The sequence below is a fragment of the Nothobranchius furzeri genome, chromosome 4 (assembly GCF_043380555.1).
Source record: "Nothobranchius furzeri strain GRZ-AD chromosome 4, NfurGRZ-RIMD1, whole genome shotgun sequence".
NCBI lineage: Eukaryota > Metazoa > Chordata > Actinopteri > Cyprinodontiformes > Nothobranchiidae > Nothobranchius > Nothobranchius furzeri.
Window position 1 is genome coordinate 63809369 of NC_091744.1, and position 19105 is coordinate 63828473.

Sequence of the window (19105 nt, forward strand, 5' to 3'; positions counted from 1 at the left end):
CATAAACTCCAGGACACATTTACTAACAGTGTTTGTTGCTGTATGTGCTGCAGCTTTGAATTTTTTAATAATATATATTTTGTTAATATTTTGGTTATGCTGTCTTGTTATGAAGTGTACAAGAGTAAACGTGTTTTTAGCATGTGCTTCAAAGCTAAGTTTGACTGGGAAACTCAAAGCTCAATAGTCTATATCAACAGAAATTCACTGCAGCCTATGTAATATTTGATGCGTCATAATTTATTCTACTCTATCTTGCAAATACATATTTGTGTGGCAATGTCATGCACAACACACACAACTATTAGATCCTTAAGATCAAACCTGTGTCATTCTTTTGGTCCACTGCAGTGCAACAGTCAAAAAAAAAAAAAGAATAAGTGAATCTTGAGTGAAGTGGCCACAAATTTAGGGTTGTCACGGTAACCGGTATAGCGGTAAACCCCGGTAAAAAAGTTGACAATAAAAATAACCGTCCAGTTTTTAAAAAACTAAATTATCTCGGTTGGTTTACCGTGGCCGCGTTTTCGGCGCGGTGACCCTTACCAGCCACCGTCGCTTCAGCTGAAGTTCCCGCGGCGCGCACACGCACTTTTTAGTTTGCAACGGCACCAAAACTTTGAAGCTGAAATAATGGCGGAAGGAGGAGACGGCAGCGCCCAGGACATCCATCAGCCCTCAAAGAAGACTAAATCGGAAGTATGGGCATATTTTGGATTTCTGAAAAATGCTGAGGGACAGTTAATAGAAGACTGCTATCCCGTTTGCAGAACGTGCAGGAAAAAAGTGTCTGCAGAAGGCAGCAACACTTCGAATCTAACGGCACATCTGCGTGACCATCACCCACGTCTCTACAGCCAGTGCAAGGTAAGTTAACATCAGCATTTTAGCTTAAATGCATGACGTGAGGACTTTTGGTTGAGGGAGAATACAACGAGTCACTATATACTGCAGCCGCAGCGTCCTCTGCCAGCATTTAAACCGTGTCACGGACACCCTGTTGCTGGATGAAGCATCTTATTTGTTGATGAAGAGAAATATACGATTAGTTCCTTGTCATTGATTTGTTTACTTATTCAATGCCATTTATACTTGAACATTTGGATTTGATTACATAGTGTAGTAGTTATTTTAGTAATTTGTTTAAAGTGGCTATTTATTTTAAATACATATTTTTTAAGGTTGACTTGTACAGCGCTCAAGTCAAGTGTGGACTGGAGTTTTAGATTTTCATTTTGATAATGAAGAAAACAAGTATATGAGAAAACAAGTGGTGTTTCTTTGATTTGTTTACATATTGTTTATGTTTTGAATGTTTGGATTTGTATAATTTAAACCTGCACTGACTACTGTAACATGTTCCAGAAAAAGAAGCTATTTGTTCCTTTACTTGTGAAAAGTTGCACTTTTGCTAAGACTTTGTGTTATTTTAGGTTTAATAAACAATATTAAACCTTTTCAAAACTATTTCAGTTTGTGTAGAACAGGACTATCAATGCTTTCTGAACATATGCAACACCGTTTAAAAAATACCGCGATAATACCGAAAACCGTGATAATTTTGGTCACAATAACCGTGAGGTTAAATTTTCATACCGTGACAACCCTAGCCAGGATAGAGCCCAGAGTGCTAATGCTTAAAATGTATACAAATATTATTGATTACAATTCTTTACTGTTAATATCAACAATAAGCTTTTTATTTTGAAATTACAAGTATAAAAAAATGCTGTTACATTTACATTTAATGCTGTTACACTGTAATCCTTTCTTATAAGTATGGACATAGAATCAAGTGAACAACATTTTGAAAAAGATTTAATTGGAATTTTGTACTATACAAAAACAAAACAAAAACAACAACAACAACATATTAAACAAACAAACAAACAAACACAGTCAGTGCCTTCATTTGTCCATTACATGTCAAACTGACCCTTTGTTGTGATTTGAAGTGGTATAGTTATATACTGTAATTAGATAATTTAATTATCTGATTTTGGTATATTTATACACTGTAATTAAATCAATCAGAAGTGGCTATTTTTATCATCAGGGAGTTTACTTAAACACTTTGTATTGACTGAGAGACAAGAAAGAGAGAGAGTTGGGATCGTTTATCTTTAATTTCTATAATTATAAATTCTTACAATCCACCAGGACTATCTCAATGATGAATGCATATGGATTTGGATGTTTCGTGTTGGTGTGTGTATTTGTGTTTTGTTTAGAATCTCTAGGCAGACGTAGCGAGTCTGGTTTGTTATGACTAGGCTACCACGAGGCTTCAGAAGCTGATGACATGAGCCGCCATTTTGTGCCGTGACCACGTACCGTAGGGAGTCTCCCGTGTAGATCAGGAATTGCCAGGTCCTCGGACCTTCATGGGTACTGGAGCTGGTTGAAACAGCGGTCGCAGCACACAACGCCCGTCTGAGGATAACTCCGGTCGTAGTCGGCAGGCGTCAGCAAGTTCACCCTTATTTTGAAGGAAAGCCGTCTCGTTGGTACAAACGACGGAAAATCTCCAGCTTGACAGATCTCAGCTTAAAACAGGAAATACAGATGGCCAGCCTGTATTCCTCTTTGCGGTGATGTGGTTGAGAGCTGGTTGAAAACAATGTTGAGAGTATGATGTAACTCCTTGGAGCTCGGATCGAGCAGAGCTGATGTCAAAGTGGAACTTAACGTGGAACTGCCTTAAAATGGCGTTGCCTTCTTTTTATATCTCCCAGTTGTTTAAGAATCTTAGTAAACCGGATTGGACTACTTTCATAAACAAACCAGATTCTGCCCTACGACAGACGAAAGTTCTGATTGGTTGAAAACAATGTGTCATGCGTTTCCATGGTAATGCAAATCAGTGTGTCTGGTGCAGCCCTGTTTATTCATTTAAACACATAACTCATGACATCTTTATTTCACAGATCATTCACCTGATTATTAATGATCAACAAATGCTTTGATTAGCTTATCACAAATAAAGTACTTTGATTAATCAATGAAAAGCGTTCTTCTTCTGTTCTTCTGTCTTTTCTCCTGGAATGTAAACATACTGAACCAAGCGTCCGACCTTGGCGATGGTACTGTGTGAAGGGGCAGCTGTTTGGGGCAGACCATTATAAACTTCATAACGCTACACATCCCCCCTTTTCAAGGTCAATGTGGTCCTGCAAGAGACCACTTGGTCGTTGAACAAACCCAAGTTATGAAGAATCTTCACACCCGACAGGACGCGATCCCACTGGAACAGCCAACTGTGGTGAGGTACGAACCCCACACCGAAGAACAGTCTCGCACACTCCTCAGGAAGAACACAAGTCAGCAGGTTATTAACTATGCCTCAGGGAAGCCACAATTGAAGCAACAGCAGCTGTATATCCTCACGGGCAAAAATGCAAAGCAGGAGCAAATCTTGTGTATATCCACGAGCAGGTAATTATTCCACATAAAAATTGAACTTTGTATCCACTGGCAGGGTAATATTCCAAATAAAAATAGAACTTTGCAACAGTACTTATCGTAATCCACAAAAAGGGGAGAGTAGTAGACAGTAATCCCAACGAATGCGGTGTCCCAGCAGCCATGCCGGAACCACGGTCGTCCAAGGCCAACGAGCCGGAGCACCACCCAGGAGTAGTCGATGCAGATGACTAGGCACGGATCCACCCCCAGGAAGCAGGATCCTCACGAGCTCAGCAGAGGAGAGAGAGCACAGTGCAGGCACTTCAATGTAGACACGACAAAAGTGCATTTCATGTCATCAAAGAAATAAAAAAAAAACTAATTCTATGAGGACCTGTTGTACTATGTGTAAGTTTTATGTGAATTAACCATTAAGTGAAGAAATGGGTGCAACCCTCTCTGTGTAAGATGCAAAAAGGATGATGCGAAAAGCAGAAAATGAAAGAACCCTAACTGGTATCAGTGAATCCTCACTGGGAATACATACTGTCAGGATAGGGGCAAAATTGTTTATGGCCCGTAAGGTAAATCAACTTGATAATCATAACAATCACTTTTAAATCAACTTCAAAGATACTATAAAAAAAACAGAAATGTAAATCAGTACTAAAATGTAAATCAGTAGGTAGTAATCCCTTCATGTGAATGTACCCATAAGGAATTGTGATTAGTAAAGAGAAAAAAAAAACAGAATTTTGGAAAACAGTACTATGTGGCATGTGCTGATGAGTCCCTGCTCATCAGCACATGCTTTAAAAAAGAGCTCCATGTCCTCTGCAAACTGAAAAACAAAGAGGAACATGTCCCTTGCTCCAGTGTCTTCTTCCTCTGACATGTCTCTTAAGACCCTCTGCTGGTCCCCTTGATTTAAGGACAGATATTTTGGCATTGTTACGTGTCCACGGAAAAGTGCCTTTTTTTAGACAACCCACTGCACAGCAGGACGCAGATCTTCAACAACTGCTGGCTCCTGTGTCAGGCAAATGGGGATAAAAACATAGCTATTTCTCTGTTGCAGAACAGTTTTTTAACAGTTACTAAAATGTCACTTACCATGTAATTATACTACTGTTTAAAGTGAATACTGACCTGACTGACTTCCTGGAACTTGCGCTTTTTCAGTCTGAAAATGGGCACGTGTTGTCCTTCAAGCACAGCTTTGGCTTCCTCTCTCCAGTGTGCAAATTGCTTGCCAGAGCTTAACAGAAAATGTTGATATTGTTAAGGTGTGTAAACTTTAACACAACATAGAACAGAAGTCAAAATATAAATACCTTCTTCAAGTCAAAGCTCTTTTTTTCTGACCACTGCCTGGGAATGAGCTTCACTGCAAGATTCCTTTTTTTCAAGACAGTTACATTCACAAATTAACAGACATCATCATGATGGGTGTGAAATGTTTATTGCTAATAGCACCAACTGTAACTACAGGCCTTAGGAACATGACCTCAACAAAACAACATAACAAAATGAAAAAGTACAGTCACATGCTCACAGTTGGTCAAAATAAAGCATTTTCAGCTTTAATTTGAGGTTGGCATATTTTATAAACTAATATTTAATGGTGTTTTATGTTAAACTAAAACATTTGAAGACCCTATTTATGTCTGAAACTCATCTAAAGACAGCATCACTGACTTGATCAGAATGTGAAGATGAGAAATAGAATAAAATGTTGAAGCATCGTGCTGATATAGTTTATAAAAAAAGCATGTGAGTGTACTGTATGTGTGAACACTCAAGATCAGCAGAACATGATGTAACGGAATTTAAGTGATGTAACTATCTAAAGTTGTATTTTAATACACTGTTAGTAGTTCACTTTTTATAAACAGAAGAATAGGCTGTTTTTATCATCAGGGAGTTTAATTAAACACTCTGTATTGACTTTGAGACAATAAAAGAGAGAGAGATGGGATCGTTTGAGAATCTTTAATTTCTGAATTATAAATTCTAAACAATCTACCAGGACTAACTCTGTGATGAATGAAAATGGATTCGGATGTTGTGTTGGTGCGTGTGTGTGTGTGTGTGTGTCTGGTTCAGATTCTCTAGGCTGACGTCAAAGAATCTGGTCGTCTTTGTTATGACTAGATATCACGAGGCTTATAAAGTGATGACATGAGCCGCTATTTTGCCGTGTACGTACCCAGTGGGGGTCTCCCAGGTAGATCAGGAAATGCCAGGTCTGGAGACCTCGGATGTACGATGGAGCTGTCGGTGCAGCGATCACAACGTTTCAAAGCCCGTCTGGAGGGTCGACCCCGGTACCGTTCGTCGGCGTCAGCAGGTGCTCTTATTTTGAAAGGACGTCGTCTGGTTGTTAAACGACGAAAATCTCCCGCTTCACAGTTCTTAGTTTAAAGAAGAAAACACATCTGGCCAGGCTGCGCTTTTCTTTAGGATGATGGTGAATAGAACTGAAGTCAAAATGGAACTGACTTAAAAATGGCGTTGCCTTGTTTTATATCTCTGAATTGTTGATAAGTTTCAGTAAAGTGGATTGGACACTTGAAGTCAACACCAGATTCTCCTGCGGCAGCCGAAAGCTCTGATTGGTTGGAACAATGTGTCATGCGTTTCTATGGAGATGAGGATCAGTATGTCTGTGCCGTAGTCCTGTTTTCATTAAACATAATTCATGACATATTTATTTCACAGATCATTCACTTGATTATTGTTGATCAACATCTGTTTTGCTTAATAATTTTAATCACAAATAAAGTACTTTGATTAAGTAAAGTTTCTTCTTCTCCTTCGGACTCTTCTCCTGGAATGTAAACAGTCTGAGGAACACCCGACCTTGGTTTTTCTACACGGTGTTATTGTGCACAGGGGTCAGCTGTATGGAGTTGAAAACAATGAACTTCATAACCTTACATATCCCCCCTTTTCAAGGTCAATGTGGTCCTTCAAGAGACCACTTGGTCGTTGAACAAACCCAAGTTATGAAGAATCTTGACAACAGAACCGGATGCGATCCCAAGGGAACAGCCGTCTGTGGTGAGGCACGAACCCCACGCCGGAGAACAGTCTCGCATACTCCTCAGGAAGAACACAAGTCAGCAGGTTACTAATCATTCCCCATGGAAGCCATAAACGAAGCAACAGCAAAGTCATATCCCCACGGGCAATAAAGCAAAGCAGGAGCAAATCTTGAACGTATCCACGAACAGGGTAGTATTCCAATTAAAAATCGATTGTTGTATCTGCAGGCAGGGTAATATTCCAAATAAAAATTGAACTTTGAAAGAGTACTTATCGCAATCCACAAAAAGGGAAGAGCAGTTGACAGTAATCCCAACGAATGAAGTGTCCCAGCAGCCATGCCGGAACCACAGTCGTCCAAGGCCAACGAGCCGGAGCACCACCCAGGAGTAGTCGATGCAGATGACGAGTCACGGATCCACCCCCAGGACGCAGGATCCTCACCAGCTCAGCAGAGGAGAGAGAGCACAGTGTAGGCACTTCAATGTAGACACGACAAAAGTGCATTTCATGTCATCAAAGAAATAAAAATAATAAAAACCTAACTCTATGAGTGCCTTTTGTACTATGTGTTAGTTTTAAGTGTAATTACCCATTAAGTGAAGAAATGGATGCAGCCCTGACTGTGTAAGATGCGAAAAGGAATGATGCGAGAAGCAGAAAAATGAAAGAAACCCTAACTGGTATCAGTGAATCCTCACTGTAAATACTTGTGTCAGGACAGGGCAAAATTGGTTATAGCCCAGTAGGATAAATCCAAGAATTGATAATCACAAACATAATTTTTCACTGTTAAAATCAACTGGTCAAAAGTACTATAAAAAACAGAAATGTAAATCAGTACTAAAATGTAAATCAGTGGTTAGTAATCATGTTCATGTTAATGTACCCCTAAGGAATTGTGATTAGTAAAGATAAAAAAAAAACAAAAGTTTGGACAACAGTACTATGTGACCTAACCCACTCACTGTTACCTGGCCTTTTACCTGACTCCAGGAGCCCACAGCACGTCCGTCTCAACACACCTTAAGTCTGCACGTGACGTATAACAGGAAAGACAACCATGTACACTCACAAACAAACAAATTTGTGTAATCAGAGATAGAAATCTGTGGAACCAACGGGACGTATTTATCACCCCCCTTTTGAAGTCGGTGGATTGTTGTTGTTGGTATCGGCCAAATCTGTGGGACCCTTGTGCAGTTTGATATGGTCCCTGTGTACCCATTTGTAGACGGGCGCCTTGTTTTTGTCGGCGATCTTGATCTGATACACGACCGGAGAGATCTTATCTGTAATCAGGGATGGACCCGACCATCTGGGCAAAAGTTTCTTAGCCAGCTTTCCCGAGGTCGCATTGTTGTTACCCGTTTTGGGAGCGAAAATGTAGTACCAGGCCTGGTCACCTACATCGAGTTCGGAATGTGAGGCTTTCTTATCGTAATAAGTTTTTCTGCCTTCAGCTGACTTTTCCAGAGACGCCTGTGCGAACGAGAATGCTGCAAGCAGGTGATTTCTCAGGTCCTGCAAGTATTGGCCGCTCGTACACGCCGGGGCTGTGTCGGACTGAACCTGTCGTTGATACAGCAGGTGAAGCGGTAGGGTCATCTGTCTACCCGTCATCATTTCAAACGGGGAGACACCTGTAGACTCGTGAGGGGTAGCGCGTATGGCCATGAGGACCAACGGAAGTTTCACATCCCAATCTCGGTGGTTAGCTTTCACGTACTTTTTTAACATGCTGATAACCGTGCGGTTCACCCTTTCGACCTGGTCAGAGGACTGGGGCCGGTGGCTAATGTGGAACTTAGCCTTGACACCCAACAGTTCCCAAAGATGTTTCATCACGTCAGAGGTGAAATGGGTACCCCTGTCCGAGTCGACCGTCGCGGACAAACCGAAGCGGGCAAAAACGTGATTCAGCAAGAGGATCGCTGTAGTCTTAGCCGTGTCATCAGGAGCTGGCAAACATTCAACCCATTTGGTGAATGCGCAGGTGACAGTCAGTATGTACTTACTCCCCCTGGTGGATTTGGTCAGAGGCCCCACCCAATTGAATTGCAAGTCCGACCACGGAGTGGTCGGCCCTTTTTCTTTTAGGGGAGCTCTGTGCGTAGGGTTGGACGGCTGAAACTGACAACAAACCAAGCAACGCTCGACGTGGTCCGAGATATCACGACGCATCCCCGGCCAATAAGCAACCTGGCACAGGGCACCGAACGTGGCCTTGACGCCTTTGTGACCGGCGGATGGAGAGTCATGAGCCTGCGAGATCATGCCCCTCCTCAGCGGTTTTGGAGTAACAAGGACAGGCGGCGAAGGAGGCTTGGCGGCGTGCATCAGCAGCCCTTCAACGACCCTCAGCGTAGACCGCACACGAAAGAGAGAGCGAAGCTCTGGAACGGAATCAAGCTCGACGGAAGTCGGTAGCTGGGTTTTAGGATCAGAAATGTACTTGATTATCCTGCTGATAGCAGGGTACCGGGATTGAAGACTGACAAGATCGGTATCCGAATAGGCAGGTTGAACGGCCACCGCACCTTTGGGTGGTTCCGAGTCGGACGCTTTAGCAGCCCGAGCTCGAGTAACTACACACACCTGGTTTTCATCAGGGAAAGACCACACATGTCCCTCAAGCCACCCGGGTTCGAAAACCCACAGGGGACCATCGGTCGCGCCCTGTTTGGCCAAAGAGTCTGCAAGATCGTTCAACTCCTTTTCAGGACCGGGTGCGCGAGAGTGACCTTTGACTTCACGCCAGTAAATGTGCATGTCAAGTGCAGTCACCAGAATGTCACACGCCCTGAAGAGGGCCTGATTTTTAACGGGCTTCCGGCTAGCGGTCTGGAACCCGTTACTCTTCCACGTTGGTAGATGACACAAGAAACTGAGACGCGCGTAGTCCGAGTCAGTGCAAACCACCAGTTCACGGAAGCCACGGTCCCTAGCGCTACGTAGCGCTATCACGATCCCCGCCACTTCAGCATACTGTGAGGTCTTACCACCCAGAGAGTAACATCGGGACTCCCTGCGGTCACCGTCTACCCAGACGACACCCACGCCCGCACTAGGCGCAGAACCGTGCCGAAAAGCACTGCCATCCACGTATACGGTCGGTAAACACGCACAGTATGACTGGTCGTAGTAGTGGTGGTTGCGGTTTAGAAGAGCCTGAGGGGGCCTGGCTGGCGGGACTGACGCAATGGCGTCGTCCAAGCAATGTTGGCACGCAGCCAAACCCATGCCAAGAGGGCTACGTCGGTTCTGGGCGTAGCGCACCTCGATATCGAAGCTTTGAAGAGCCAGCAGCCACGAAGCGATTCGCGAATTGGTCACCACACCATCTCTGATGCGCTGACTCTTAAGGAAGGTCACCGGCTGGTGCTGTGTCTCAATGATGATTTTCTGTCCGCCAATGTAGTTCGCAAAGTACTTAACTGCCCACATGGTGGAAAGCAAAGCCTTTTCACAGTCCGAGTATTTCAACTCAGGTCCAGTCAAGAGCTTACTAGCATAGGCCACGACACGCCTGTCGCAGTCATGAATCTGGTAGAGACCAGCACTCAAACAGTGAGCTGAGAAACCAACCTCAAGATGGAACTCCTTGTCACAGTCAGGGAGCGCCAAGCACGGAGCCGAGCACATGGCGGCCTTCAGGTCATCCATGGCCTGCTGGTGCTGCTCCGCCCACTCGAACGTCACATCCTTCTTCAACAGATTAGTCAGAGGTCATGCCAACTCAGCGTAATGTTCCACGAACTGACGCGAGTAGTTGCAGACCCCCAAGAAGCTGCGAAGTTCGGAGACGTTCGTCGGAGGTGTGATGGTGGCAACACCCTGAATCCTGCCAAGCTGAGGCTGCACTCCCTGTGGTCCCACAAGGAGGCCAATGTACTGAACTTGCGACCTGCACCACTGACCCTTGGCGAGAGAGATCTTAGCGCCCGCCGCCGCGAGCTGACCCATGACATGGTCCAGCTCGGCCAGGTGGTCATCCAACGTACGCCGACGAATAAGAATGTCGTCGACATAGATGAGTGTCCCACGCTCTCGAGCATCGGGGCAGGCCTTGTTCAAGAAGATGTTGAACTCAGCTGGTGAGTTGGAATAACCAAAAGGACACCGGGTGAAGGTGTACTGCCGGTTGGCAAAGGAGAAAGCAAGTTTGTGTTGGTCCGATTCGTGGACGGGAATCGTCCAGAATCCAGACACAATGTCAAGGGTGGAAAAGTACTTAGCATCTTTCACTTTTGGAAGCTCCTGCTCCAGGCGTGCCATAGGCCACCTAGACAAGGGGACCTGTTTGTTGAGTTGCCGGTAGTCAATGGTAAGTCGCCACTTACCATTAGGCTTCAGTACCGGCCACAACGGAGCCGAGTAGGTGCTGTTGCAGGGTCGAATGACCCCGTTAGCCAAGAGGCTGTCAATGATTTCCTGGACCGGTTCTATGGACGCCAGGGGAATCTTGTATTGCCGCACAAAGGACGGCGGTGCATCGGGCCTGGTAGGAATCCGGACTTCATGGATAGTGGTCAGACCACAGTCCAAGGAGTCAAGTGAAAGAAAATCCTGGTACTTTAGCAAAAGCTGTCTTAGCTGGTCTCGCTCGACATCGTTGGTGAGAGCATCCGCTTGGTCTATGACCTCCTCAATCTGTAACAGAAGTTCCGGGGGTCTACCCGGTGGCTTCGAGAGTGGTGGTGAGGTCGAAATCGCGTCCCCCCGCGAAAGACATGCCACCGAAGGGCGTCCGCCTGTGTCAGGCCACGGTTTGTACGGCTTTGGCTTCCGCACACGTGCAAACAGTTGTCCGGACGCACCGCTGATTCTAGCGTCAAGGCGTTGGAGACAGTCCAACCCTAAGAGCATGGGCATCGGCATCTCCTCGCTGATGTACACGAGGTGTTTAAAGGACATGCCTCCTATCGAGATGTTGACCTCAGTCGTCGCAGCCGCGGGCGAGGGAGCGCCATAGAACTCGTTAAAATCCTTTGGGCCCGAAATGAGTTTGGGGGGTGAGATGTCCTCCCCCCTTTGTTCGCACATGCTGCTGTAAAGAGCTCCGCTGATGAGCGAGATGTCCGCTCCTGTGTCTAATAATGCGACACAGCGATGTCTCTGATTTACAGTGACCTCCACTGCGGGCCTATTAGATCCCTTTCTCACGACCAGAGGTGCAAGCAAAATTTTCTCAGTTACGGCGGTGGTAGTAGTGGTACTGCGGTCGTCATCTGCGGGTTCGTCGCCTAACATCGCCACGGATGGAACGACCGGAGAGGTGTTGTCGCTTTCCTTTGAGGTGTTGTTGTTTTCCTGTGAATCAGAACCTGTGAAAACATCAACCTGCAGCATTTCAGTCTCATTTTGTGGCTTCTCAGGCAAACACGGAGTCTCTGACCGGGTCTCCTGAGACTCACGCACAACTTGTTTGACGCCCTCGACGTCTTTCTGAAGATTGCAGGTCATGTTCATCATGTTAGTCATCATGGGAAGGAAAGTGTTTTGAATCGCCGCCTGAAGTTGGGATTGTAATTGCATCGTTACCTCTGAGTCCATTTTCCAAAATAGTAAATAGTTTTTTACCTGTTTTATTTACTAATTTACTCTTCGAATTTGCCTTCTAATTAGCTGTTCATTTAGAAACAACCTTACCTGTAGATTTTTTTAAAGAATTAGTTACAGGGAAGCTTGGCTGGTGAATGAATATTTTGGGCAAAATTGTTCAATAATGCCAAAAATATCATTGTCATTTGACCTGTCCAAGATGGCGGGTCGAGCTACGTGTCGGGCACCTAAGATGGCGGACCGCCGCGCATGCATCGTCCGACACCCGGCTTTGATCCCCGTAGCAATCTCACGATTCTAAACACCGCAGCGTGTTTCAGAACCGCCGCTAACGTTACCTTAAAGTACTCCGTACCGGAAGGTTTAGCGGATTAAAGGACGCAGTGCCGCTGCGTCGGAACGGCTAGAAAGCTCCGCGGGACGCGTTCCCGAGCCTTCTCACCGAGAGTGGCTAGTTAGCTCGTCGGCTAATGCTAGCGAACGCCCTGTAGCGATCAGGGTCTCAAAATTGCCTCGATCAACCAACGGGCATCTCGCGCCGTGATTGAAAGGGTCTCAATAGCGTACGCAATCTGGATGCAGTATCGCTCTGCGGTTGTTCTCGGCTGACAGCGTTTACCGAGCAAGTCAAGCTACGGCAGGTGCTAACGAGAATTCCGACTAAGAACAGCGCGGATCCTGCGCTCATCGAATGGAAATAAATTTCCGACGGAGTCTTCTGTCTCCGATTACACAAATGGATGCACACAGTGTCACAAACACCGCGACAAACAATAAACAGACGGTTCCAATGCAATAAAACAGGAGAAATGTTTACCCTTAGATGTAGGCCTCAAAATGGCCGCCAGCACACGTCAGCACTTAAGGTGTTTTGATGAAACAGCGCCTCCTGTTGGAGGGTGATGAATGTGCACCCCACTCTTTCTGAGAGCTGAATGAGGAAGCGCTCGCCTTTTTCTTTTCTCTAACACACAGACACTGAACCAAAAAATATCCCAAAATGTCTCAGAGTCGGCACAAAGTGTAATAAACTGTGGAGATATCAAGCTAGGCTCGCCATATGTAACGGAATTTAAGTGATGTAACTATCTAAAGTTGTATTTTAATACACTGTTAGTAGTTCACTTTTTATAAACAGAAGAATAGGCTGTTTTTATCATCAGGGAGTTTAATTAAACACTCTGTATTGACTTTGAGACAAGAAAAGAGAGAGAGATGGGATCGTTTGAGAATCTTTAATTTCTGAATTATAAATTCTAAACAATCTACCAGGACTAACTCTGTGATGAATGAAAATGGATTCGGATGTTGTGTTGGTGCGTGTGTGTGTGTGTGTGTGTGTCTGGTTCAGATTCTCTAGGCTGATGTCAAAGAATCTGGTCGTCTTTGTTATGACTAGATATCACGAGGCTTATAAAGTGATGACATGAGCCGCTATTTTGCCGTGTACGTACCCAGTGGGGGTCTCCCAGGTAGATCAGGAAATGCCAGGTCTGGAGACCTCGGATGTACGATGGAGCTGTCGGTGCAGCGATCACAACGTTTCAAAGCCCGTCTGGAGGGTCGACCCCGGTACCGTTCGTCGGCGTCAGCAGGTGCTCTTATTTTGAAAGGACGTCGTCTGGTTGTTAAACGACGAAAATCTCCCGCTTCACAGTTCTTAGTTTAAAGAAGAAAACACATCTGGCCAGGCTGCGCTTTTCTTTAGGATGATGGTGAATAGAACTGAAGTCAAAATGGAACTGACTTAAAAATGGCGTTGCCTTGTTTTATATCTCTGAATTGTTGATAAGTTTCAGTAAAGTGGATTGGACACTTGAAGTCAACACCAGATTCTCCTGCGGCAGCCGAAAGCTCTGATTGGTTGGAACAATGTGTCATGCGTTTCTATGGAGATGAGGATCAGTATGTCTGTGCCGTAGTCCTGTTTTCATTAAACATAATTCATGACATATTTATTTCACAGATCATTCACTTGATTATTGTTGATCAACATCTGTTTTGCTTAATAATTTTAATCACAAATAAAGTACTTTGATTAAGTAAAGTTTCTTCTTCTCCTTCGGACTCTTCTCCTGGAATGTAAACAGTCTGAGGAACACCCGACCTTGGTTTTTCTACACGGTGTTATTGTGCACAGGGGTCAGCTGTATGGAGTTGAAAACAATGAACTTCATAACCTTACAATGATCATGCACTTAACCTGGAACACTTAACAGGTTCCTGAAAATTCTGGAACACACCAAAAATGCTTATAAAAATGTGACCCCAAAAGTGAAACATATTGTTGGCCACCAAATCCTGCCTTTGTGTATAATGGGTCAAGAAAGAGGATTTCTCTTTTAGGTGGCTTCAGTACCTAAAAGACAGTTAGCCATAACTTCAAACCTGAAAACAATGTCATTGCAAGCGATCACAATCAAAGACTTTTGAAACTGCATCATAGAAGCTTGAATACATCTCAGACGCATAGCAACATTCTAACAGTTTGTATGTGTCAAAAAACAAGACTTACACACAACTGGAAATGAGCAGATGTCCAGAGAGGGAGAACTATGATGTCCATCCTCTGAGCCTCAGTCTGAAACAGAATTTTATTTTGAAGTATTCTGTATATGAACTCTCACCAAAGTTATAAAAAAATAATCTTTTTGATTACTTGCTTGTTTCTTTAAAGGACGGTACACTTACAGGAAAGGACTGCAATGGATAACAGCCATAAGGTGCAAGCCAAGTCCGGGTGACATACAGATTTTCTATGTAAATGCTTATCCCCTAGAATGTAAAAACAGCACATTTAAATTTAAAACAACAACTCTTTAAATTAAAGCTTGACAATCATCCTATACAACATACAGTACCTTTGACTGAACAATTTTAGTGATAAGCTCAAAACAGCCATTTGCAATCTGAAACAGAAAAAAATCATAAAAAAAATTAAAGTACACTTTATTATTTCATATTCATAGAAACAAAATACTTACAGTCGATTCCATTTCTTTGTTTAAACCCAGTGCCCAAAAATCTGCCCGCGTGAGGCATCCAGAAGACGTTTCAACAATCATCTCATCTTTGGGTCTGCTGACTTCCAGAACATAGTTGAGCTAAAAAAACAGAGAGATGTCATAGACTGTGGATGACAAAATCAGATAAGCACGTTGCACTTTGCGACATCTGAAAACTTTAACATACAAGCTGTTGTTGGCCAGGGTGCGGTACGAAACACCACGATGAACGGCTGGCCAAAATGTTCTCAGGCTTTGTCAGAGCTTCGCACGATGGTCCACACAGGTCAGGAAACGTTGCATCTGTTGACCTTCTATTGGCTTTCTTGTTGTCAACTCCTTCCTGAGGATATGTAGGGACTTTAACAGGTTTCAGACAAAACACTCAATAGAATGCATATTAAATGCAAACAAATGCAAGAAAAATAAGCACTGTTTACAGACGGAAATTCATTTGAAACAGCAGATAAGTTCGTTTACGAGCCCACAACTACAACAAGATAATGAATGCAAGATTATTATTTCACCTATATCACTATTCAAAATAAGAAATTTTACCAGTGTCACCAGACATTGAAGGTGCTGGGTTCAACACTGTTTCTGTGGTTTCTCTGGGTTTATTGCACACCTGTGGGGCTAGGTACACAAAGAAAACAATATAAACACACAGATAGGAACAAATCTAACATGTGACCATTGGTAGCGTTCTGGTCATGAGACAATGCATGTACTTACCTACGACAGCTTGAGCCAGTGCCGACAATGAGATATTGATGTTTCCAAGTCGACCATGTCTTAGCTGCCTCTCCAGAAGTTTCTTGTTGGTGACAGTGTTATAATGATGAGTCATATTTCTCATCAGAAACACGTGTGGATGGACTCATGTTACTTAAAAAGTAATTGTTTTTCCTCATGTTTGCAAAGAACTGTTCAACAACTTGACTGTTCAGCCAGCCTTTCAGCTCTGGGACAAGTTGAATTCTGCGTAATATGTCCTTGGGATCTTTTGTATTTCCCTCATGAAATCTGTCATCCAGGACATAATGGTCAGATGATCCAGTGACAGGATGAGGATCTTCATTTACACTATCCATCCTTTCATGTAGCCATGGAAGATTCACTTTCAGGCTTCCATCCTGTGCAGCCTTGACATTTTCCTCAGTGGGCTCAGCCAGTCGACCTTCATGTGGGTGAAATGGCAGTTTATCAGGAACCCGCAAATTGGTGTGTGCCGCCAAACCCCTCGCAAAATCGTAAACACAGACGTTTGGCATGTGCTTCCAGGACAGGAGAAGGTCAGCAAAATCCCGGGGACTTTCAGCACGAAGATTAAATTTAACACTGTATACAATGCCATGTGGACATAGTATTACAGACCATCCTCCTGCAAGCAAAGATTTAAAAAGTTGTTTGTGAATGTAATTACATATTTTAATGCTACTTCTAATAATCGCTAAGTGAAGCTTACCAGAGGCACCCCATATGCTTTGAAACACCTTATCATATGTCTGCCTGCTCTTCATCTTCTCCCTCAGTCTGGTGATGAGATCAAAGCGGGAGCCTTTGGAGTCGATGTTGCATGCTTTACACAATTTTCTTACCACTCCAACCTCATACTTTGCAAAGCAAGAATTTGGTCTAGTTCACTAGGCTAGTGAAGAGCTTATTCCTACTTTTTGAAACTCTGTGTTAAGCACAATGTCACTTGTTCGAGTTTCATTCCCGATCCATGGTGCCCAGGACGTGTAACTTGGTGGAACTGAACATGGATTCTTCGCGCCGCCTACAGAAAATGGCATGTTTTTCGTTACAATCTAAATTACTTTAAAACACTGAATGACTTTGAATAAGTTTTTGCCATCACTCACTTGGAAAAAACCCACGGCTTATCATTTCCAGGTGAACAGAGTTCCAAAAACCTTCAATGTCATGTTCACCATTGAAGTCTGCCGGGGCTTTGAGGTCACTCACTATAATAAATTGACTCATAAAACATGCACATAATGTACACAATGAACTATGAACACAAATGTACATTAAACTTACCTGCTAACTTGAACACCCCTTTTCCGTGTAAGTCCATAACTACCACTGAACTGTACAATGTCAACAGCAACTTTTAAGTCAACAAAGATACTGCAGAAGTGCTTAAAAAAGTGCATATTTATAACTATAAAGTATATTTAATACAAACATACCGTTGAAATGCAAAGCATTTTTCATATGCACACTTAGATGCTCCTCAATCTTTGCCCTGACAGTAGGGCTGGAAGTGGGGCGCAGAGGGCAGTGAAAGAGTCCTCTGCAGCACGTGTTGCATTCCTGCAATTCTGGCTTTAAAGGAGACATAACATGCTTTTAAGTTATTCCTTTTTACATCTAAATCCTTCCGTTGGGGTCTAAATACAGTGGATCTGCAGTTCTTTGGTCTGATTTCCTCATTATTGTTGCTCTACAGACCCTCATCTACCCCTGTTCTGAGGAGAGTCTTGAGAACGAGCCGTTTTTGGGTACTGTCTCTTTAAACTGGAGGAGGAGCTGTAAACTCCGCCCCCCTCCATAGTGCAGACCTGTACTCTCCTCCCCCAGTCGGACTTTGTAGTTCTATAGAGAAATCATTATTTAGCATAGCATATTAGCATTTTCAAAACATGTGGGGAGAGTAGTTCATCAAGCCGTTTCAAGGCTGCTAACTCTCTCATGCATTTGTCTGTAGTCACTCACACACACCCGCATGGACGTAATTTTCACTTTAGAAGTGGGGGGGACACGGGGCTGGGGGGTATCTTTACAGTATGTTCTCATGGGAAGCAGGCTTCAACACAAATGGTTGTTTTCTGCTTGGTCCTAGAGCTCAACCAGTGTCAATTTAATATAGTGTAATATTGATTTTGGATGGTAAAAAGTGAAGGGGTCAAAACTTGACTTTGGAAAAAGTGGGGGGGACATGTCCCCCCTGTCCCCCCCCCCAAAATTACGTCCATGCACACCCGTCACGGCCGACGGAGGGACAAGCGAGCAGGCACGTGCGCGCGCGCACTCACACACACACACATCCGTCACGGCCGACAGAAGGACAAGCGAGCAGGCACGCGCGAGCACACACACACACACACACAAGGAATGCTGCTTGCTTATTTATTTCTATAAAAAATGTTTAAAAAAATGATACAGCTCATTAAAACACCATTAAAAGAATATATTTTATTAAGATCTCTATCTATCTATATATATACATACATATAATTATAAATAATTTTATAAGTAGTCTTATTTTATATTGGGTGTCTTAATGGCTGAAAATGGATAAAAAGCAGTTACATTTTAATCTAAAGATTTGAGATTCTAGTGACAAATAAAGAACATTTCTCAATGTTCTTTAATGTGATCATTATAATTCTAATGCTTACCACTTTGTTTTTATTGTCTGCAATGCGTAGCCTATATCTTTATTAAATATGTGTTTAGCTGTAAAGTGGTAATTCTCTCTAATGTGTACACAGAGGTGGACATCAGTGCTGCAGTGAAATTCCCAAGATCAGTCTACTTTGCTAACAAATATAATTAAATCTTACCTGAAAAAATGGCGGATTGGCTCTGTGTTTAGCCGAGGGCCATTACCATATTTGGTAGTTATCCTGACGAAATAAATTACTGATGTAATAGATAATTTGAAAAACTAAACGGGTGGACAAATATGCCCAAAACTTAATTATTAAATATCTAAATAACAACTCCAGTGAATAATATAAGCCTTTTTGCTCACTTAGACACTTAAAATGTGAAACACACTGTGTTAATGGATAAAAAAGTGGGTTTTTCATGTTATGTCTCCTTTAAGCCCGAATTCCAGATTGATATGTGCATCTAAAACAGAGAGAAAAACAGATAAACAGCATATACACATTTAAGTTCAGGTTTTAGCAGAAATAACACATTACAGTTAGCATGTAATAGATTTGGGAGGAAAATTCTTCAAAAAAAAAAACATTTTACAAGACACTTTCATTTGTGAGATATGTTTCTATTGACATATAACAGTCAATTGAACAGGGGGTAACTAAAATCTGGGCAATAAAAAA

General features: G+C 43.2%; 1 protein-coding gene across 1 annotated transcript; it reads right to left on the reverse strand.

Moving 5' to 3' along the window:
• Positions 1–15580: 15580 nt before the first annotated feature.
• On the reverse strand, positions 15581–16653 carry LOC129153549 (HMG domain-containing protein 3-like). Its single transcript, XM_054732932.2, has 3 exons — positions 16492–16653; positions 15759–16407; positions 15581–15659 (listed from the first exon to the last, which is right to left on the reverse strand). Exons 1-2 carry the CDS (start codon positions 16544–16546, stop codon positions 15857–15859), a joined length of 606 nt encoding a protein of 201 aa, XP_054588907.1. The 5' UTR covers positions 16547–16653; the 3' UTR covers positions 15581–15659; positions 15759–15856.
• Positions 16654–19105: the final 2452 nt, after the last annotated feature.